This window comes from Neoarius graeffei, chromosome 14, assembly GCF_027579695.1.
Source record: "Neoarius graeffei isolate fNeoGra1 chromosome 14, fNeoGra1.pri, whole genome shotgun sequence".
Classification (NCBI taxonomy): Eukaryota; Metazoa; Chordata; class Actinopteri; order Siluriformes; family Ariidae; genus Neoarius; species Neoarius graeffei.
The window spans coordinates 67,594,906-67,618,839 of record NC_083582.1 but is presented as its reverse complement, the minus strand read 5'-3'; the positions used below and the strand labels follow the sequence as shown (position 1 = coordinate 67,618,839).

General features: G+C 43.8%; 1 protein-coding gene across 1 annotated transcript; it reads right to left on the bottom strand.

Moving 5' to 3' along the window:
• Positions 1–3,375: 3,375 nt before the first annotated feature.
• si:ch211-221j21.3 (uncharacterized) lies at positions 3,376–17,946 on the bottom strand. Its single transcript, XM_060939068.1, has 4 exons — positions 17,579–17,946; positions 15,653–15,790; positions 10,653–10,703; positions 3,376–4,919 (listed from the first exon to the last, which is right to left on the bottom strand). Exons 1-4 carry the CDS (start codon positions 17,654–17,656, stop codon positions 4,887–4,889), a joined length of 300 nt encoding a protein of 99 aa, XP_060795051.1. The 5' UTR covers positions 17,657–17,946; the 3' UTR covers positions 3,376–4,886.
• Positions 17,947–23,934: the final 5,988 nt, after the last annotated feature.

Sequence of the window (23,934 nt, the reverse complement as noted above, 5' to 3'; positions counted from 1 at the left end):
CTCATAGTATACTTGATGCATGAAATGAACAATCTATTCCTTACTAAATAAATGCAAAGTATGATCTCCAGACCATCATTTGAACCATCCACTTATTTCCATGGTATTTATTACCAAGAAACATTTCAGACTAAAAACACGACGAGGTCAAACGCTTCTGAAGATTCCAGAGCATGATACGGTATGTGACGTTCAGCTGACATCATGTGCAGCCGTCTAGGCGTAATCCTTCATCCGGCAAGAAGTTCTTCTCTTCCAATAGCCAAGTATTTTATTATACAGAGAATTAAAGAACACGATTTCAATTTCATCACTTCTGTCAGTTCGAGACGATAATCAGCGGATTACAGACGTTTTTATGGATTACACGAGCTCCTGGCACAATCCGTTATCTGTTATGTATCTTGAAGTGAACGCTGAGGTGGAGCCTGAAAAGCAGAGCAAATTTGACTCATTAAAGGAGCATAAAATTGTGTCTTTGTGTGCGACCTTTTGTTCAGCATCTTTGGAGAATTCTGTTACTAAAAGAGGTGAGTTTTTTGTGCACCGAGAGAGAAGGCTCCACGGGTATTGGGTTCCTATAGGGAACAATGCCGATAGGTTCACCTTGCAGTGCATGGGTGTAACTTAGCCTGGAATATTGTGGATCAAAGACTAATAAACAAAGTAGGTGGAAATGCTGTAAGAGTATATGTGATCCAGCAAAGGATACAGACCTGAAAAGAGCAGGCTGACTTTAGGAGCATTAAGCAAAACTGATTTTTTTTCCCCTTTTTCCTCACTCCGTCGTTTCTTTCACTCTTTTTTTTTTTGTTTGCTCGCTCGCTGTAAATTTTGAGACATGCTGAAACCTAAACTGAGAAGAAACGTCCCTGGAACAAAGTATATGTAGGTTGGCTGCATGTTGGAGGACAATACCCTTTCTGGTTGCGTCTTCATGTCCGTGTTGACGACTGGAAAAATGAGAGCGGAAATGTTCCCTTTGTGCGTGTACAGCGTGCTGCATGACCTGCTGATCTCCACAATAAAGCCATAATGGCTGTGCACCTCCCTGAGGAACAGACCCACAACCCGGCCCTCTTATAGAAGCTGCAGAAACGGGTCACTGTGAGCATGCAACAGAGAGAGAGAGAGAGAGAAAAAAAAAAATATCTGTCTTTATGAAAGCTGACATCAAAGTAAACAGATGTACACCTGTCATAAAGCCTTGGAGAGGACTGACATAGAGCCGCTCATTCATATCCAACACGTCAAATAGCAATCGCTGAGCTTGACCGTTGTGCAAAAAAAAAAAGTAGCTCCAGCTCGGTCTCCAATCCCTTCACAACATCTCATCACGCTTGATCTCCAAATATGAGTTTTCCAAAGATGAGCTCCCCCACCACATTCGCCGGCTACTTTATTAGTGCCTAAGCTCTTTACACTTGTAGCATATTGCAGCAGGTTAGGGGCCTAAGCCTTATTGTCCCACATTATTGAAAATCTAGGCTGTGAGAGCCGGCCCCTAGAGGTCAAGCTTTGTCTGAGTGCGCTCGGTCTCTCATTTCTCAGGCAACAAGAGGCAACACTGGGGGAGGACGGACAAGATTGAGCTGGTAATACACTTAAATCCATCTTGGTTGACTTACCACAAACTTCCAGCTATCCCCGCGGCTTCTCGTGAGCCGAAATAATTCCTTTATAACTTACAAGTGCAGAAACTATGACTTATGAATTCATTGCAACGCAGGCAGCATTATAAGTCTGTGGAATAGGAGGGCTATTTTATGAGGGAGTCATAAAACGTAGACCAGCACTAGACCGAGCTGGCTAAATTGGATGAAAGATGCTTATGTCAAATTGAGAAGCACGTCTCCTCGGAGAATACGGATAAAAAGCTTTGCCTTTCATCAGTGCCACAATAAAGTCAAATGTATATTTTCGGTTTCCTGTTTGAAGACTAAATCATAGTTTATGAGATGTAGATTCGATTTAGTAGAACAAATCGCAGAGCAACCAAACTCCAGGCAGGTTGCCTTGAATTCATTTATGAATTCATTTCAACATGCCAGATATCTTTTGTTTGAATAATTTGTGATTATGCATTTCAGGTCTGAGCAATGTCGTGATTAATAATTAAATGCGGATGGCAGTGTGGAAGCAGGTGGCAGTTCTGAGGGCCGTGGCACCATCTGGTGTTCGATGTGAAAAGCACATGTTGGGGGGGGGGGGGGGGAGACGACCTTCTTTAATTATCCTCTTAATGGTCCGATGATGGGGGGGCCCTTATAGATGACTTGCAACCACGTGATCAAAACGTGCTACGTCATGAGCGTCCGCCATGATGGTGGATATACAAAGCAACTAAGATGCCAGCTGCTAAAAATGTCTGTAAACAATGCTGAATTTTCTCAGTATTAACACGATTTGAACGCTCGAGTGAAGATTCGATACAAAGAGAAGATAGATGTGTGTGGTTTTGACCCATATTATTAAAAAATAAAAAATAAAAAAAAAGACGTCAGACTTTTCTGAAGATAAGATGCTTCTATCGACCATCGAGTACCCTGATATCGCGTTCTATCTGGTTCGGCTGCCGAAGAATCAAGTCCGACCTTGGACGAAACATAGCCCATGTTCTGACTGGGTCCCCAGTCTGGATTGTTTCTATCATATAATTTTGCTGGCGCTCCTAGAAGCGAAATGGTAATACACGTGTTAAAATTATAACAACGACCAAGTGAACCACGACAAAAGAACGCTCATTTTATAGCCAAATTCTTGCAAGACGAAATAAAATTCTTCCATGATATTATCGAGAAAGCGTTTGAATCTCACCGGAGATAAAATGATCACTGCAAACACGAGCCGTTTTGGTTTCAGCCTCTGTTAGATCAGCCCTGCCGATGTTGTTCAGCCGTGCTCGTCTCCTCTCCGTACTAAGCCTCAGAGATTCCTCGCCCTCTTTCCGAATCACATACGGAATTCTAAAAAAAATCGGAACGTGCCATGGTCACGAATACTGATGTGACCACGACCATATACAGCACAAAGATATGGCATTGCTAAAAGAACGCTTAAAGCAGTGGAAAAACAAAGAGTTGCACACACGTGACTATGTTTTGTATGGAATGTCGCTTGACCCCGCATTTGTATCTCCACCAACATGGCCGACATCCGGGATTCTATTTTGCTTTGACGTCACTTGCAAGTCAAGGATAAGTGAAAAGTCCCCTTGAGGCACCTTTTCGAGTGTACACAGTTGCTGTGCAGGGAATTCTAACCCCAAACTAACATGTACCGTAAAAACATCGAACAACGTGTTAATCAAATTAGACTTTATGTAAAGTGTTAGATAATTACATTGGGTTATAAACAACATTATTTCACTCTCACATTCCCAAGTAATTATTAACATCACAGTATTTGAAACTGGAGAAAAATACAAGGAGTATATAAATACTGTTTTTAAAATGTAAAAAGAAAAATGTGAAAGAAAAAAAATAATAATAATAAAAGCCTTAATAATTACATAATGAAGCTCTGTGCAATTTTTAACCACTTGCCTGATTTTAAAAGGCTCAATCTCGAGATACAAAAACAGTACAATCTTTTTTTTTTTTTTAATTCTATCCACATTCACTGGATATGAGCAGTTGTGCACTCTGATTGGCTACTCTACTACTAGGATATCAGCTCATATACCATGAGGAGAGAAAAACAAAATGGCGGAGCATTTTGCTGAACCAACTGAGGGCGAAATAAAAACTCGACTCTAAAACACACACACCCAAAAAAATGCAACAAAATATGGAATTTTTGTAAGAAATGTGAAGAAAAATGCTAAAAAGATTATTAAAATAATTATTCCTATTACCATTTTAAATAAAAAACATTCCCTTTCAAGCGTTTAATTCTACAAAATCACCCTAAAATATATCACTGCATTGTGTTGTGTCATACTTTCCAAAAAATACTTTTTATCTCTCTCTTTTTTTTTTAATTATTTTTCAAGAATTATTATAGCAGCATTTTTTCACAAATTGCTCCTGTCATCCTGACAGTTTGTTGGCATCCTACGCAGAAATGATTTTGTTGGATGTTACGTATTGTTTTTATTTTATGAATTTGCAAAAAAATAAAAATGCTCCGTTTCTCAAAATCCAGTGAATGTGGATAGAATAAAACAGTTATTCCGCTCAATCTTGTCGTACACGGCTTATAGCTCATGCACGACTCGATTTTGTGGACTAACTTAAATATTTTATAATGAATCTAATGGAGTTTGCTAAAAAGATCATTATTAAAATAATTACTCCTATTACCATTTTAAATAAAAAACATTCCCTTTGAAGCGTTTAATTCTACAAAATCACTCTAAAATATATCACTGCATTGTGTTGTGTCATACTTTCCAAAAAGCAAGACACAGTAATAATCTGAAACACCTTTGGTCTACGCTAAAACACAAAATGGATAGAAATACAGCTTTCTACAAATCATCACTGAATGCCCTGCAAACTACACAATCGTAGTATCTTAATTAACAAGATTCGTGTTGAATTTGAAAACCTGAACTTATGAGTAATTGGGCAGCCCTTCCATTAAACCAGCAGTCATATATATATATATATATATATATATATATATATATATATATATATATATATATATATAAGTGCTAAGATTAAAAAACAAGAAAAAAAACAAAAAACAAAGAAACAATGACAAAACAAAACCACAGGCTACGTTAGAATCCAGAGGTTGAGTACTTGTGGTGATAAATAAGGCACAAAACGTGTTGTGATATGAACTGGCCAAAGTACAGGCGCCTTCTCCTCCACTCCCAGAGATCCGTGCAGTCTGCTTCCTTATTCATCCTCTCCAGGACCTGTCTGACCTCGTGATCAATATCTCTGCGTGATATGATTTATATGGCCCTGAGAGAGAGACACAGAGCAAACATTGATGTGACACAGGTCACCTTTGTGCATGTTATGTTCATTAACCCTTTGTGATTGATATTCATATATGCTGACTTTGGCTAAGACGGATCAAAAGAGCTCGGCGGCGAGATCACGTGCTAGGCGCCCCGGCCTGCAGGTACAGTGTTTCAAATGTGCATTTCTTTATTGTCGTGAACTTGCATTGATTTTCCCCAAAGTGAGAAATTCCCCAAAGTCGTCGGATTCCAGATTTTTGTGCTACGGGAAATTTCAAAATAAAGCAATTACAAAAAAGTTTGGAAACGCTCCGTTTCAATTCAGTCTAATAATCCGACTGGTAACATCTGATCAAATCTCTTGAATAAATGAGGTGGATAAACCTTTTAATAAAATCATTAAAATATATTAGAATAAATCTAAAAATGTAAGTCTTTGCCCTGTAAAAAAGTCAAAGTCCTTCCCACGCCTTACAGTACCTGGTATTCCTAAGCAGTCTCCCACTCAAGTACTAACCAGGCCCAACCTGTATGTGGCGCATCGGGCGGCGCCGATCTCCGTTTCCGTAGCCCTCGGCCTCTCGCCTATTACATAGCTAGGGTTACAGTGGGGGGCTAGTCCTCTGGTAACCACGAGAGTTTAACTCCCCATGCACATCTGTATTGCAGCGTGCCTTGCCAGATGGCAGTAGGTACCATTTTTATGATGGTCTTTGGTATGACCCGACCGTGAATAGAACTCACGATCTCCCGATTGAGAGGCGGACACGCTACCACTAGGCCACTAGTCGGTAAGTCTTTGCCCTGTGATGACTTCTAATCAGAATCTGTGTGTGTCTCGTATCTCAATCATGACGCGCTCTTTTAAAGAACAGATGTGGCACATGTACTGCCCTAAATGAGGAAGGGAAAAAAAAAGAAGTGGAAAACGAAGACGATAACTTTCACCATTTAGTCAAAAGTATGTGAACATGACCGTTCCATTCATGTGTGCTTGTTGAACATTTCATTCCAGATTTAGTCCTACTCTAATACCCTTCACTCTCCTGTGAAGGCTTTCCATTAGATTTTGGAGCATGGCCGTGAGGGTTTGTCTGCTCGTCCGCAGCAGCATGAGTGAGATCAGGCTCTGATGTTGGAGTGCAATCAGCATTCCAGTTCATCCTAAAAAAATTGTTCAGTGGGGTTGAGGTCAGGGCTCTATGCAGGAAACTCGAGTTCTTCTGTACTAACTTAGCCTAGTAAACTAGACCCACCCGCCTAGCGGGCAAAAATATTTTTGCCTACGAGTGGGTCTAGCCTCGCACCATATCAACAAAACACCCCGGGCATCAAATCGTGCCCGCCAATCACAACGCAAGGTTTTTGTTTGGATTCTTTGGGCGGGCTTTTGCAGGAATGACGACAAAGCTGCGCGACGCCGGAGAAAGCACAACAGGAAAGATGGCTACAGCTAGTGAACAGCGCTAGTTTGACTCCGCTTTGGAATCAGTTTTAGAAGAATTAGACTTGGAGTTTTCGTTGAAACATGAGCAGGAAGAGGCTCTCCGCTCATTCCTTTTCAAGAAGGACGTTTTCGCTGTTTTGCCGACCGGCTATGGCAAAAGTCTGATCTACCAGCTGGCTCCGCTCGTAGCCAAAAGGATGGGGCTAGTTTGTGCAGTACGAAGAATTAATAAACAGCTTTGAAACATTACTTTTTGATTGTTTCTTATTTTCCCGTTATTTTAAATTTAAGGGAAATTATTTCACCAAACACCACTAAATAAAAATAAAAACTCAAAAACAGTTTAAGCAAACCCTTGAAAAACACTTGGAAAAAAAAAAAAAAAAAAAAAGAGTTAAGTATGTGGTACAGACTCCAAACTTGTGGTCATTATCTCCAAACTTCTTAATATCTAAAACCTGTTTATTAATTAATACGCATTTTGAAAAATTATTTATTATTTCGAGGCCTCCCCCACTGCTTTCTGTCGCTCTGACTACGTCACAGTCACTGTTGCACTGATTGGTCAGAGCGTTGGCCTATACGCACAGAGACAGTTTGAAAGACAACGGGTTGTCCCTACCCACCCCCTTCGGAAATGTCTACGATCGAGACCAGACTAAATATTCACATTTAGTCTGGCTTGCCAGGCTAGTACTAACTTCAACGGACCTTGCTTTGTGCACAGGAGCATTGCCGTGCTGGAAGAGATTTGGGCTTCTTAGTTCCGCTGAAGGGAAATTGTAATGCTACAGCATACAAAGACATTCAGCACAATTGCGTTTTGACTTTGTGGTAACAGTTAAAGGAAGAACCACATGATGAGTGGATATGGCAAACTTTTGGCCACATACTCTCAAAAAATAAAGTACATTTTTGTACCTTTCGCAGTATAATGACTTGTCACCAGGGCAGTACCCTCTAAAGTACTTATTTGTATGCGTTATAGAATTCTTGGGATCGTACATGTTCCTTTTTGGCCCTAAAAAGGTACACAGTTACCTTGAGGTCCAATAATGGGCCCCGGGGTTGTACAGTAGTGTAGATTGTACCTTGGACTCCAACTGTACCCCTATTTCTGGCAGTTTATAGTATATGTATATTTATTTCTATCCACATTCACTGGATATGAACAATCGCGTGCTCCGATTGGCTACTCTACTACTAAGATATCAGCTCATATACCACGAGGAGAGAAAAACAAAATGGCGGCGTGCATGAAGTCACTTTGTTATCAAGTACAGGGTTAGTCAAAATATATTAACACTAATGGATGATTATTCTCCTACAGATAGATGTACACCATAGGTGACACTTCCCCGTGAAATGTGTGTCCGGGCTTTAAATGGTTGTCTGTGTCTATGTGTTGGCCCTGTGATGGCCTGGCGACAAACTATTTACAATGCTATATATTACTAAGTCACCTTTATGCCAAGTTACAGATCACTTTCAGTTGCACTTTGGGACTAAGAAGTCTTTATAACTGAAGATAACTGAAGATATAACTGAAGATACATCTCAGAAATATTGCTAAGATAAAAAACTCAATGTCACTACATCTCATGGTACTGTTGCTCGCTGGTTTTTGTGTGTTGAACACGATGGCGAACAGGTTGAGACCGTCCTGTAAATCATCTTGCACATATGATGCATGTTTTGTGAATAAATGGTTTCTACCATTTAAGTGCTAACAATTTTGACTAACCCTGTATTTAAAAGAAACAAGTTCCCCCACCCCACCCCACCCCAGTATCTCCGGTTCCACATTCCAGCCCAGTTGGTGGCAGTACTGCACCTTTAAGTTGGTTTGCCAACCGGAAAAAAAACCCCTCTAAAAACGAAGAAGAAAATGGTGGAGCATGTTACTGAACTAACCAAGGACGAAATAAAAATTCGACTCGAAACCCCCCCCCCCAAAAAAATTTTTTTTAATTAATTAAAATAAATTTAAAAAAACAAAACAAATAAAGAAGCCCTCTAAAAATGAAGAAGAAAATGGTGGAGCATGTTACTGAACTAACCAAGGACGAAATAAAAACTCTACTCGAAAACAAAACCCCCAAAAAATACAAATAATAATAATAATAATAATACCCTCTAAAAAAGAAGAAGAAAATGGTGGGGCGTGTTACTGAACTAACCAAGGACAAAATAAAAACTCTGCTCAGAAACAACCCAATATCTCATCTCATCTCATTATCTCTAGCCGCTTTATCCTGTTCTACAGGGTCGCAGGCAAGCTGGAGCCTATCCCAGCTGACTACGGGCGAAAGGCGGGGTACACCCTGGACAAGTCGCCAGGTCATCACAGGGCTGACACATAGACACAGACAACCATTCACACTCACATTCACACCTACGGTCAATTTAGAGTCACCAGTTAACCTAACCTGCATGTCTTTGGACTGTGGGGGAAACCGGAGCACCCGGAGGAAACCCACGCGGACACAGGGAGAACATGCAAACTCCACACAGAAAGGCCCTCGCCGGCCCCGGGGCTCGAACCCGGACCTTCTTGCTGTGAGGCGACAGCGCTAACCACGACACCACCGTGCTGCCCACAACCCAATATATGGAATGAAAAGCATTTCATGGGATGAACGTATGTTTTTTTTTACTTTTCAAGAATTATCGCATTTTTCACAAATCGCTCCTGTCATTTCGCCCGTTTGTTCACATTGCAAGCGGAAACGATTGTGTTGGACGTCTTGTATAAAAAGTTTTTATTTCTTGAACTGGCAAAAAATATTAAAAAATAAAAAATGCTCCGTTTCTCAAAATCCAGTGAATGTGGACAGAATAAAACAGTTATTCCACTCAATCTCATCGTACATGAATTATAGCCGACTCGGTGCTACGGTACGCGCCTCGTCGGCTATCAGCTCATGTACGACTCGATTTCGTGGAATAACTTAAATATTCCTTGCTCAATGTTTCCCTATACAATGTCTTTTAATATTGCTAACATAAGAACTGAGTGTTAGATCACCTTTAATGTTTGCATGCAATATTATTTTCAGATAACAATCGGAGCATTCTTGCTTTTAAATGCACAAATATGAAAAACACTGAGCAATTTGTTGCAATCACAAACTCTTACTTCTGTTCAATAATCAGACCTAAAAGAGGTTATTCCTGTGATGGGAATTATTTAAAACATTTTCAAAACAAAAAGATTAAAAACATAAACACACTAAACCCAATTTACTCCACACACTCCTTGTTTTCATGGTAACGTCGACATTAAAGCCTGTTCTCTGCATCTGAATCATTTTGGATTTTGGGAAATATAAACAGAGACTGTGTACAGGATGTCCAGTTTAGGATCCGTATAAACAAACATTTTATTCAGAATGAGATCGAACATAAACATCGCCATTGCATGCGATTTGTGGCAGATCACAGAATCCAGGGACACACGTCTGCCCGGGGGCATTTTGAGTTATTGACAGATTCAGGAAGTACAGTTTCTAAGCTTTCCAATGATGCCTTCCATGTGGAGATCTGACAATATTTGAAGAATGTGTGGCCTTTTGAAAGTGTATACTTCTTAAAACAGGAAAGGGAGAAAATCGCCCTCAAAGTTTTCCATCTCAGCTACTCTGGGTGCAGGGCGGGCACATAATGGTGCCCATTTGCATGACATTAAGGAAAGCCCTACCCCCCTACCAGCAAGCACGATGCTACTTTCATGTAAACAAAGGTCACCACGTCTAGCTTGCTCATTCCATAGTGAAACTGCATGTATGCAGCTTAAGTAGCCATGTGCTCAGCTCGTATCATACAGCTGATTGGCGAAAAAAAAACCAAAAGACTTAAATCATCATGTGAATGGCCCATATGGTAATTTACCCACACCCCCCAGCAGGCTACAGTCCTGACAAAAACGAGACAATTTGCAACAAAAAAAGGTATGCTTTTCCAACAAAACAATCTATTATCTGAAATACTGATTGCATTCTTCAAGATCTCAACTTGCACATTATGGAAAAAAACGAAAATCACAAATTTCGAAAAAAAAAAATGCTTCTTTTGCGATTATCTCGGATTCGTTTCGCCAGACATGTGTCCCTGGATTTGGTGAGGCGTCTCATTTGTGTATGCAATAATACTTGCTAGTTACCTGCAGTCTCTCCTACCATAACGCTAGTTTTACACAGGCATTACAGCCTCACCTTTTTCTTGTCAAAGGGATAAAAATAAAGAGAAGCATACTAAACCAACACCATAAGTGCTGAAGCTCACCGGTTCTCCTGCCATGCACCTGGGACAGGATTGCTGAGCTGTGCCAAGAACCTGCAGAAAAGTTCACATATGCACAACCTAAAGTTAGTTCCACAGAGATCAGGTTACAGTTCATGTACAGTAAACACACTGACCTTAACAGAGACTTTGTTCGAGGTGTTGTTTACTGGTGAAAGGGCAGTTTATTTTTTGTTTTGGTCCCTAGTTAGCATTTGAATAAGGGTGACCTTGGAGCCAGTAGGTTGCTCGGAATGCCGAGAGAATTCGTAAAAATACTTCTCCACAAAGTTGACAATCAAGTGTGGCACATCTTGGCATTCCAGGGTGGTTTCCCAAGGTTTGGTTTTATGGTCCCTTGGCAGAAAACCAACCCTCCTTCCTTTTTCATCCAGGCTTGGGAGCAACAAGAGCAGAGTTTTCCATTTGTAAAGGGTTAAAAGTGTTCCCAGGTCTATACCGACAAGATCACTCTAAATATAAAATCGCAATCCGCTTGTTAAGCCGTGACGTATTTCTGGGGCCAAGCCTCATCTTCTCAACATGCCTCATTCCTGTGTGCCTCGTTGTTTGAACAGATCCAAAAAAACACCCTTATGCAATTGCCATGAAGGAAAATGCTATGTTTTTAGTACATATAAAATGTAAATATCCAAAAACAAAGTTTTAAATGAAGAACAAAGGAGGCGAGAGGGCGGTATAAACAGGAGAGATCAGTGGACCATGGTGATCAATGATTGGTCACAAGCGCAAGTCAGGCGATATACTGCGAGCTGAGCGAACCTGCTTTCTAAACTCATATACTGTAACAGCAACTAGGATGGGCGGCACGGTGGTGTAGTGGTTAGCGCTGTCGCCTCACAGCAAGAAGATCCTGGGTTCGAGCCCCGGGGCCGGCGAGGGCCTTTCTGTGTGGAGTTTGCATGTTCTCCCCGTGTCCGCGTGGGTTTCCTCCGGGTGCTCCGGTTTCCCCCACAGTCCAAAGACATGCAGGTTAGGTTAACTGGTGACTCTAAATTGACCGTAGGTGTGAATGTGAGTGTGAATGGTTGTCTGTGTCTGTGTGTCAGCCCTGTGATGACCTGGCGACTTGTCCAGGGTGTACCCCGCCTTTCGCCCGTAGTCAGCTGGGATAGGCTCCAGCTTGCCTGCGACCCTGTAGAACAGGATAAAGCGGCTAGAGATAATGAGATGAGATGAGCAACTAGGATGAGATCTGGAGAGCTGTATGGAGTTCAAGACAGTCGCAAATGTGTGCTCAAAAAAAGTCGATAGATTTGTCACTAGGCTTTAATAAAGTTGCTCAAAAGGTCTTAAAAAAAAGGCTCCAAATCTAGCAACAGAGTCTCTACATTGGCAATACTGAAGGGGCATTTGGCCCCAGAAATGGTGACGAGCATCAGACCTGACAGTTATTCCACGAAATCGAGTCGTACATGAGCTGACAGCAGACGAGGCGCGTAGCACCGAGTTGCCTATCATCCATGTCCGACGAGATTTCACGGAATAACTGTTTTACTCGATCCACATTGACTGGATTTTGAGAAAACGGAGCATTTTTATTTTTTGCAAATTCGATAAATAAAAACTTTACACGAAACGTCCGACAAAATCATTTCCGCTTAGCCGGATTTCTTAAAAACCTATCGACGGCAGCACGAATTGACTTTAGGCCACACCAATTCAATTAGTTGGTTCTCGGAATCGCCGCTTGAAGAAAATGCAAAATGAAAAAAAAATAAAATTAAATCGAAATCAAACTCCCGCCAACAGAAAAGGTCACGTGACGTCGAAAACCAATCAAATCGCCCCTTTCACTTTCGATAAAGACTCGTGGAAGAAACATGCCTGTGGAGGGGAGTCCTGCAAAGCCTGTGTTTGTGATTGTTACGGTAGGATATTCAGCGAACAGAAGCGTTAAATCTTTGACAGGTGTGTTGAAATTCTGTTTACCGGTTTGCCTGTATTGTTTGGTCTATTTCCACCGCTAATTTTACCATCAGAGCATTTTTTAAATTTTATTTTTATTTCGCCCGCTCGCTTCATATTTTTCCTGAAAAAAATCCGAGAACCAACTAATTAAATTGGTGTGGCCTTAGCATACATGTCAACCTTTGGTCAATCAAACCTGTATAACCAACCTCCAAACTCCGTATTTCTCTTATAAAATCCGTATAAGATACAAATTAAAATAATTTACCTAAAATTTGAATGATAATTAACAATGATATATCCCAGTTACGTACTTTTTATTCAATATTAATAACAATAAACCTTCAGAATGAATACAAAGCTCCGATATTTGACAAAAACACAAAGTGTTATCAGCGTAGTTACGAAGGAAATACTTCGTTGTTTGGAGACAGGTTTCACCGAGCGGCTATTATGCGCGAGACTTCATATTAGCCACAAAGTCAGGAAAATCTGTTCGTAAAATTACGTTATAATGACCAAATACAATGAAAAGTATTTTTCCAGTGTCACCTGTGAAAGGTAATCCCATGTGATCTCGTTTGGACGGTAAACCTGTTGGTACAGTTAAACGCAGCACATGAACGAGGCATCTTTATTCTCGGCTACTGTCTAGACGCTATACCAGAGACGGTTGAAGAATCTCCACTTTGCCACATCCAATATGGCGGCGAGGATGACGTATGATTCTACGCAGAAGGCAGCGTCTATGTTTATATGTCTATGACTTCCCGGTTGGCGGGATTCTCGCAATGCGGTGTGCGCATGATCAAAAGTGGAACGAAGTCTCGCTACCACAAGATAACGCGCGATTTCATAAGACTCTTTACTGGCTGGCTGTGGTGTACAGTACGTTTGTAAATGTTATGCGCCCTTTTATCATCGTGGGAATTGATTATAGGTCTAAATAAATATTGAAGTTTTTTTAAAGAATCCGTATAACTTTATTTATACGCCCGTATACTACGTTTATTGAATCAAATCCGTATAAAATACGGACATTCCGTATAGGTTGACATGTACGCCTTAGCGTTGTTTTTTGTAGAAAGCGCCGTCTTGCTGTCGTGCCGAGGTATAGGATAGCTTTAGACATTTATTTAATTCTTCCTCGGACATTTCAGTGATGTAGTATAAAAACTTCTTTGAGCTTTTGAACCAGGCTAAAAATATTCAACAAATTCGAATGCTTAAAGATGAAGAATGTAAACAAACCGGCGAAATGACCGGAGCAATTTATGAAAAATGCGACAATAATAATAATTAAAAAAAAGATACATTCTTTTCTGTTTCCGGTTGAGGGTACGCTGTGCGCATTCTGGCTGCCGCTTCTCACCGGAGCTGTTAATTTTATTTTCTCTTTTGTGTTTGTGTAGTTTGAGGTTTGTTTTTTGTTTAAGTGTTCTGTCTGCCGGTTGTGGTGTGGCTCCGGACCCAGTTTTGGGCGTCGGTTCCCTCCAGGCCTTGGTGCGCTGTGGGTGATGCCTGTGCTCCTCGCTATGGACTGCAATGAGCTCGTTGCTCTTTTAATATCGTGGTTGTCCAGCGCTCTGCGTGCCGGTGTTTCTGTGCTCGCTTTGTGGATCCATGGCGCGGTGTTGCCCGGCAGCATGGGACTTATTTACATCCGCCTTGTGGTGGGGCTGTGGGCTGCTCCACCATTGGAATGACACCTTGACTTTCTTTTTTTTTTTCCTTCCTAGAATTGTAAAGCGACCTTGGGTATGAGAAAGGCGCTATATAAATTTAACTGATTATTATTATTTATCATCATCAAATACTTTCCAATATTTTGTTGCTTTTTTAAGGTTTTGGTTTCCAGTCGAGTTTTATTTCGTCCTCGGTTGGTTCAGCAACACGCTCCGCCATTTTGTTTTTCTCTACTCACAGTATATGAGCTGATAGCCTAGTAGTAGAGTAGCCAATCAGAGCGCACGATTGCTCATATCCAGTGAATGTGGACATAATAATTAGTTTTGTTCCATTTATTTTTTCCAGGCCAGAAATGAGCTCCGCCTCCACATGGAACAGAACTGCGAAGGCTGATGATGCATACAAGTTTAAGTTAGTTGGAGAGGAAGGTCTGGCTTGTCCCTGCAATTCACTTTATAGCCAGAAGAGGGAGGAATACACCCTGGATGGAACACTATTACAGGGCACATTGACCTGTTCACAACTACGGGCAATTTAGCACAGACAATCCACCTACTGGCATGTTTTTGGGATGTGGAAGGAAAAAAGAGAACGCTGCCTTGTAATACACAAATATATACATGTAGAAATAATAGAGATAATGAGATGAGATGATAATAATATATTTAAGTTACTTCCTGGTGCTCATTTTCATACCACGGGGTCAAGACGTGAGCACTAAAGGTCAATATTACAATAACTGATTAACAGAAACTGTGGTAAGCAGAAGGGCGGGACGATATGAAGATATCGATATCATGATAACTGATGTCTCAATAAAGTCTTGAAGCACTTGATTTAATGTTTTGTTTTTTAAGATTAAAAAAAAAAAAAACACGTTTATTTCTTATAGATTACTTTCCTCCTGCTTTTCAATGTTAAGGCGTTTTTGTCGACAAAGTATCATCGTTCTTAAAAATGTAGGCTACTTTTTGGGTCGCAAAACTATATCCTGCGATACGTACATACTTTATATAACAGAAATGTCTTTCGATAACGATAGCGATGATATTTTTGGTATTTGCTCATCCCTAATAAGCCGTCCTGGACAGTACACTTGAGCCTCATGGTTTTGTACTCTCCTTGCTTTCTTAATGATCATTTAAATTAAAAAAAAATAAAAAAATCAAGCCAGTAAGAATGGCTTCAAGATGAAATATTCTGACCAAGTCCATTTCTGTTCCTGAACCACTTTATCTCTTAAAGCATTGCAAATCTCGATTGTAAGCCACTTCTATGACTGTACGTTCAGTACTTTGTCCTCATGACTCAGTGTTTCCGAAGTGCATTCTGAACACCATAAAACAGCTGCGAAAGCAACAAGCCAAGGTCCACAGTCTTACCATAGTGGTGACGTGGTGATCTGCACCGCCGCTGTTGTCATGGCCTACTTGCTGGGTGTCCCAGGAGTCCATCGGGCTGTCCATCACAACATCACATCTGACCTCGATGCATCTTCCCAGTTCAGTGCATGCTCTTTTCTTTTGTGTTTTAAAGAAGACAGAGAATGAAAACACACAAAAAAGGCATGCGATTCATTAATAAACATCAACAAATGACAGCCGTTCTGTAGGACTAACGACACTCAGAGTTATGACTTTTATCTGCTAATAATAGTACTCCGTAGTAGGTCAGGTCACAGTCATTCCACCAAGGGCAGTGCAGGGAAGTCCAAAATAAACGACTGGTGAAATACAATGTCTGGACAAAAGGGTTGCTCAAGAGGAGGGTCGGTGGTCCTAGGTTTGTAAAGAGGAGCTAACGAAAAGAAAAAGTTCTGTTTCAGGTGCTGGAAGGAACCTTTTAAGGGACTAATAGTGCAGAATATACTTTCTATGCCATAAGAAAGAAAGAACAAACTTCATTCATCACACACTTGTGAAATTCCTCTCTGCATTTAACCCATCTGAAGCAGTGAACACACACGTGAGCAACGAGCACACACACATACCCAGAGCAGTGGGCGGCCATGCTAACAGCGCCCGGGGAGCAGTTGGGAGGCAGGGGCCTCGCTCAAGGACACCTCAGCCCAAGGCCGTCCCATATTAACCTAACCGCATGTCTTTGAACCATTACTTTATAGTTTTCAAAGTGGGGTCTGTATGGAGCCCGTAAAGTGCCGAAAGGTTATTTTTTTAAATCTTATATACACAAGATAATAAAAAATTACTATAATTTTCCCCTGTAAATTTATTACAGTGGTGGAAATCACTACTACTACTACTTTTGGTTGTTCCCGTACATCCGGGGTCGCCAAAGCGCATCTGTTCTGCATATTTGATTTGGCATGGGTTTTACACCACAACCTTTTCCAATCTATCTGGGCTTAGGATTGGCACTAAGTATGCGCTGGCTGGGTATTTTACCTAACCAGCACATCTTTGGACTAAGAGTTGGGAGTCAGGGGCCTCGCTCAAGGACACCTCAGCCCAAGGCCGTCCCATATTAACCTAACCGCATGTCTTTGAACCATTACGTTATAGTTTTCAAAGTGGGGTCTGTATGGAGCCTGTAAAGTGCCGAAAGGCTATTTTTTTTAAATCTTATGTCTCATCTCATCTCATCATCTCTAGCCGCTTTATCCTGTTCTACAGGGTCGCAGGCAAGCTGGAGCCTATCCCAGCTGACTACGGGCGAAAGTCGCCAGGTCATCACAGGGCTGACACATAATAGACACAGACAACCATTCACACTCACATTCACACCTACGGTCAATTTAGAGTCGCCAGTTAACCTAACCTGCATGTCTTTGGACTGTGGGGGAAACCGGAGCACCCGGAGGAAACCCACGCGGAGAACATGCAAACTCCACACAGAAAGGCCCTCGCCGGCCACGGGGCTCGAACCCGGACCTTCTTGCTGTAGTATGCGCTGGCTGGGTATTTTACCTAACCGGCACGTCTTAGGACTGTCAGAGAAACCGGAGCAACCCATGCAGACATGTGGAGAACATGCAGAAAGACCCTCATCGGTTGTGAGGTTCGAACCCGGAACCTTCTTACTGTGAAGCGACCTTATCGAAGTTCCTAGACTAGCCGAATAAATTTACTGGGCTTCAATAAATGGAAACCAGAGGACCAGGGTGCAGAACCAAGAGTCTGTGAAGCCTTCTTCTAGGTAATGCACTTGAATAGGGATTTGAGAAGCATGTGGGTTTCAGCTCTTTAGGTCCTGACTATGATTTGTCTTCACACTGAGTTAATCAGCAGGTAGAGATGGTTCATTATCAGGTGAAGAACCAGTGGATGTGTAAATCAGGGTATATTTACCGCCTGGCAGTCCCACTGGCTCATCTCTTCCTCCCTCTGTCTCTTCTGCACCAGGGGACTCATATAATCCGTGGACATGATGAGGGCTGGATCCAAGCTTCAACAAGGGGCTGATGAGGTCAGATGTCCTTTATTTAGATTCTTATATCTCTATATGAGACACCAGTGCTGAAGGTTGGACAGTTATTTCCGGGACACTGAACTAAACAATGCATTGACTGAGACAAAACACTAGCACCCCATGCACTGCATCCCGAATTTATCCTCTCCCAAAAGAAAACACACCCTAGCTGGTTAAAACCGACCCCAGACCACAGAAAGCAGCAGCACACCGAGACCCATCAGCACTCTGCTCCTCAACTTCTTCCTTGTGTTCAATTTTTTCCTGCCCTTCCCACCTTCCATGACGCGCTCAGCTCCAACCAATCAGATGACAGCTTTTGAAATAAAGGGCGGGACGAATTCAAACGGCAACTTTTTATTGGTTTTTGAAGTGAAAGCGTGAGCAATGGATTTAAAGTGGAAGGTAGAAGAGTTACTTTAGAATGAGACTATAAATATTATATTCTACAGGTAATATTTAAAAGATAAATGTAAAAAAAAGAAAAAAAGAAACACGTTTGTTGTTGTTGTGCTTAAAGCTTAGGCTTTCAAATTAGTCTCCAATCTTTATGAGAAGCTCTTTCACTATATACGAAAATCTACCATGGTTTACTATGGTTTTACCATGGTTTTTATGTAGTGACCATGGTTATACTATGGTTTTTATGTAGTAACCATGATTCTACCATGGTATCTCATGGTTATTCTAAGTACTATGAACCAACCATAGTATTACTATGGTTCATCCATGGTAGTAGCCATGGTTCTACTATGGTATTTCATGGTGATTCTAAGGCCGAATCCCATTTCACCCCTTGGCCCAACCCCTTGGCCCTTCTCCCCCATTTTGCGCGTTCACGTGAAGGGGTAGGGGTATCCCAATCCCAGTTAACGCGGAGGGGTAGGGGAAGGGGTAGGGCTTCTGTACCCCTCCAAACGGAGATTTTCCTGGAGCTGACTCCGAACGAAGGGGTTTGAGTGATTTCCCACAATGCCATGCGGATTTCAGCGAGATTTCATGCGGATTTCAGAAAGATGGCGGTTCCCGCGGCGAAAGATTGTCATAAATGTATTTTCTCCATTATTTACATGTTTTAAGTTGTTATCCAGAGGAAACACGCCGCTTGATTCGCTTTCGAGCTGAGAATGAGCAGCGATTTCTGAAATCCAAGCTGCTGCTAAAAAGCTTTGGGAGTGAGTATTGTTTTCGGTTGCTTGACTGCGTACGTTTTGTTCTGTTATTCTCGCTTTTATTGTTTACATGAGTGTTCTGACACCTCATTCTGTCGGATGTGGTGCACGAAGCGCCAAAGATATCCCATTCAGTGATGTTAGTTAACAAATCACACCCTGCCAGCAGAGATTTCTGGCTCTGACTGTAGCGGCTGGTCGCAGCCAATGACGCATTTGGTCGCGTTTTGCTAACGTAAACGCTGACGGAGGTACGCGATGATGTATGCGATTGTTGAAGGGCTATCCCAATACGTAGGGGGTGAATTTCAAGCCCTATCCCTTGTAGCTCAGTTTCAAGGGGAAGGGGGAAGGGGAAGGGGTAGAAATTAGAATTGGGATTGGGCCTAAGTACAATGAACCAACCATAGCATTACTGTGGTTTATCCATAGTACTGCAGTAGCTGTGGTAGCATCATAGTTGTATGTGTAATAGGTCATAGTAACTATGAAATTAGTTTAAAAAGGGATAGTATGGTTTTTAAAAGGATGCTAACTGTAGTATTACCATGCTTTCGTCCAACAGTCAATGCTGTAGAGAAGGATCTCGATTAACAGCCCAGATCCATTAACATTTACTTAGAACCTAAAAATTTAAGTGAACATTGAGGTAAAATGCATGTAGTACATCCTAAACAACAACAGTAATAATACACTCTAAAAATACTGGGTCAAAAATAACTCAACTTTAACCCAACCACTGGGCTAATATTGCACGAACTCAACACTAGGTTATCTTAGCCCAAACAATTGGGTTGAAACGATTGGGTGCAAAGATTATACCATAGTGAAACCATGGTTAAACCATAGTTGTTAGGGTTTTGCTGGGATTCGAACCTGGTTCGTTGGTGTGATGATCCAGCAAACCCCCACTAGGCCACCAGGGGAATGACTCAAATGCAGAGGCGTGAGGCGGAAGTAGAAAAAGTAACAAAAGGTTTATTTAAACTATATACACTATATACAGGGCAAAACAAAAGACAAAAAAAAAACCAAAGAGTATAATCCAAAAGAAAAGCAAAGTGCAAAAATTCAAAAGCTAAGAAGATCAAAAAACACAGTACAAAGGAAACTGGAGATAAACATAACAGCACAAAGACTCCGTGACAAGAGGACTGAACTCAGGGGTATAAATAGACAAACTAATTAAGGACACAGGTGAAGATAATTAGGCAATTAACACAAACACAAAACACAGGAACAGTGGCGGCCTCTAGAGGCCAAAATAAACATGACATGAAAAGGAAATAACAGCGGCCTCTAGAGGCCAAAACAGTCCTAGTCCTAACAGGACCCCCCCCTCTAGGAGCGTCTCCTGACGTTCCCAGGGCGATCCGGATGGGCCGAATGGAAGTCCCGACATAGTTCTTTATCAAGGACATCCCGAGCAGGAACCCAGCAGCGCTCCTCAGGACCATAGCCCTCCCAGTCCACCAGATATTGCAACCCGCCGCGGACCCGGCGGGAGTCAAGCAGGCGATTCACAGTGAACACAGTCTGCCCCTGGAAGATGCGGGGGGGTGGGGGGTTCCTAGGGGCAGGGGCATACGTAGACGTCAGTACGGGCCGTAACAGGGAAACATGGAAAGTGGGGTTGATCCTCAGAGTCCGGGGCAACTGGAGCCGGTAGGAGACAGGGTTCACCCTGCGCACCACCTTGAAGGGGCCAATGTAGCGAGGAGCAAGCTTGCGGTTCTCCACCCGCAGTGGAAGGTCCTTAGTGGACAGCCAAACACGCTGCCCAGGGCGGAAAGCGTGTGCAGGTCTTCTATGGCGGTTGGCCTGAGTCTGGTTGGTTCTGGAGGTCTGTATGAGGGTCTTCCTGACCTTGCTCCAGGTCTTGCGACACCGTCTCACATATTGGTTGACTGAGGGCACCCCCGCGTCCTCCTCCTGGTCCGGGAACAGAGGTGGCTGGAACCCGAATTGGCACTGGAATGGCGACAGCTTGGTGGCCGATGACTGCAGGGTGTTGTGGGCGTACTCCGCCCATGGCAGCCAGGTGCTCCACGATGTCGGGTTATCCATAGCCAGGCCTCGCAGGGTGGTTTCCAGGTCCTGGTTGAGCCTCTCCGTCTGACCATTGGACTGTGGGTGAAACCCAGAGGAGAGGCTGGCAGTGGCTCCGATGACCTTGCAGAACCCGTGCCACACTCGGGAGGAGAACTGGGGCCCTCGGTCTGAGACGATGTCCTGTGGAAGACCAAAGACTCGGAAGACATGATTAAACAAAAGTTTCGCAGTTTCAAGAGCAGAGGGGAGTTTGCACAGTGGTATGAAGCGGCAGGCCTTGGAGAATCTGTCAACTAAGACCAAAATGACCATGTTACCTTGTGACTCAGGGAGACCCGTGATAAAGTCGACTGCCACGTGGGACCAGGGACGCCGGGGAATGGTCAGAGGATGCAGGAGACCCTGGGGACGCTGTCGTGGGTTCTTGGTTCTGGTGCAAACCTCACAGGACAGGACAAATGACCTTACTTCCTTCTCCATGTTAGGCCACCAGAAGCGTCTTTTCAGGAAGTCCAGGGTCCTCCGAGCTCCCGGGTGGGCGGTGAGAGGGGAAGAGTGACCCCACTGGAGAACCTTGGCCCGGGCTTGATGTGGGACGTACAAGAGGCCTGGTGGCCCCGTCCCAGGACCGGGGTCCTGGCGTTGGGCTCGTCGGACAGCCTCCTCAATACCCCAGCGGACAAGGGCCACAATCCGGGACACAGGGATAATAGGCCCGACTTCATTCTCCCTGTTAGTGGCAGAGAACAGTCTGGACAGTGCGTCAGGTTTGGTGTTCTTGGAGCCGGGGCGGTATGAGAGGGTGAAGTCAAACCGACTGAAAAACAGGGCCCACCTAGCCTGTCGAGGGTTCAGTCTCTTGGCTTGCTGGAGGTACTCCAGGTTCTTGTGGTCAGTCCAAACCAGGAATGGATGTTGTGCTCCCTCCAGCCAGTGCCTCCACTCCTCAAGGGCCAGTTTGACCGCTAGCAGTTCTCGATCCCCCACATCATACCGGGACTCAGCAGGACTCAGGCGGTGGGAGAAGTAAGCGCAGGGGTGCAGCTTTCCTTCCGAACGTTGAGAGAGCACCGCGCCGACACCACTGTCCGAGGCGTCCACCTCCACGATGAATGGTTGGGAGGTGTCCAGGAGAACCAGAATGGGTGCCGTGCAGAAGCGGTCCTTGAGGTCTTTGAACGCCTTTTCTGCCTGAGGAGACCAGCCATAAGATCCACCTGTCCCTTTGGTGAGGTCTGACATGGGTGCTGCCACAGAACTGAAGTTCCTGATGAACTTGCGGTAGAAGTTAGCGAATCCTAAGAACCGCTGAACCTCCTTAACGGACTTGGGAGTAGGCCAATCCCGGACGGCCAGGGTCTTGGCAGGGTCCATTTGGAGTTGGCCTGTCCGTACAATAAATCCCAGAAAGGAGACCTCGGGAACATGAAATTCGCATTTCTGGGCCTTGGCGAACAGATTGTTCTGTAGCAGCCTCTGGAGAACCTGGCGGACATGGTGGCGGTGCTCCTGCACGGTCTTGGAAAAGATAAGGATGTCGTCGAGGTAGACAAAAACGTATAGGTTAATCATGTCCCTTAAGACGTCGTTGATTAGGGCCTGAAAAACAGCTGGTGCGTTGGTGAGTCCGAAGGGCATCACCTGGTATTCGTAGTGCCCAGACGGGGTGTTAAAGGCAGTCTTCCACTCGTCTCCCTGTCGGATACGGATGAGGTGGTATGCGTTCCGTAGGTCCAACTTGGTGAAGACGGTGGCGCCTTGGAGCAGGTCGAAAGCTGTGGACATCAGCGGAAGGGGATATCGGTTGCGCACAGTGATCTTATTCAGGCCCCTGTAGTCAATACATGGTCGGAGCCCCCCATCCTTCTTGCCGACAAAGAAGAAGCCGGCTCCAGCAGGTGAAGTGGAGGGTCGAATAAACCCAGAGACCAGGGCATCTTTGAGGTATTCCTCCATGGCCTTGCGTTCTGGCTGAGAGAGTGAAAACAGTCTGCCACGAGGAGGGGTAGTCCCAGGGAGCAAGTCGATGGCACAGTCGTAGGCCCGGTGCGGAGGAAGAACGGCGGCCCTGCTCTTGCTGAATACCTCCTTGAGATCCCAGTACTCTGTGGGAACTTGAGATAACTCGGTGAGATCAGGGGGCTCGGCAGGAGACACAGGAGAGCTAGAGAGCAGACAAGAGGCATGGCATGCAGGGCCCCATTCCACAACCTGGCTTGTTACCCAGTCTATGCGAGGGTTGTGGCGAGTAAGCCAAGGAAGGCCTAGAATAACTGGGAACTCAGGTGAAGGAATCAGGTGCAGGGATATTTCTTCCTTGTGACCTTGAGACTGGAGGAAAACTGGAGAAGTAACTTGGGTGACTCTTCCATCACCTAACGCTTGGCCATCGAGGGCAGACACAGACAGTGGGACTTCAAGAGGTGCAGTCGGAATATTGATGCTTTGGGCGAAGTGAATATCCATAAAGTTCCCAGCCGCCCCTGAGTCTATCAAAGCTTGACAAGAGTGGACAGACTCACCCCAGGAGATGGAGACCGGGATGTAGATTCCTTGGCCAGGGAGTCCGGGAGAGAGGGTAGGCCCCGTCACAACCCTCCCTCGGCTGGACGGGGCGGTCCTTTTCCCAAGAGTTCGGGACATGATGCTCGGAAGTGACCAGGCTTGCCACAGTAGATGCAGCACTTGTCCCTCCTTCTGCGCTCCCTCTCAGATGCGGAGAGGCGAGTACGACCCACTTGCATGGGTTCTGGACAGTCACTGAAGGAGGTAGACGGTCTCCAGGTAGAGGTAGGGAGGCTGGGGGGGCTCAAGGCTTGGTGGCGTTCTCTCATCCTGTTGTCCAGACGAATAGCATGTGAGATGAGGGTTTCGAGGTCACTTGGGCATCCAATAGAGGCCAGACCGTCCTTGATGGGGTCAGACAGACCATGGTGGAAGGCTGACACCAGGGCAGTCTCGTTCCATCCACTTACTGCTGCGAGTGTTCGGAACGAGATGGCGTAATCTGC

What these genes read in the sequence shown, in the direction of transcription:
- si:ch211-221j21.3 (XM_060939068.1), bottom strand. Translation starts at nt 17,656, where the DNA reads ATGTCCACGGATTATATGAGTCCCCTGGTGCAGAAGAGACAGAGGGAG. An exon ending in GCCAGTGGGACTGCCAGGCG is followed by an intron (nt 15,791 to 17,578) that starts GTAAATATACCC and finishes AAAACACAAAAG; the next exon opens with AAAAGAGCATGCACTGAACT. An exon ending in ATCACCACGTCACCACTATG is followed by an intron (nt 10,704 to 15,652) that starts GTAAGACTGTGG and finishes ACTTTTCTGCAG; the next exon opens with GTTCTTGGCACAGCTCAGCA.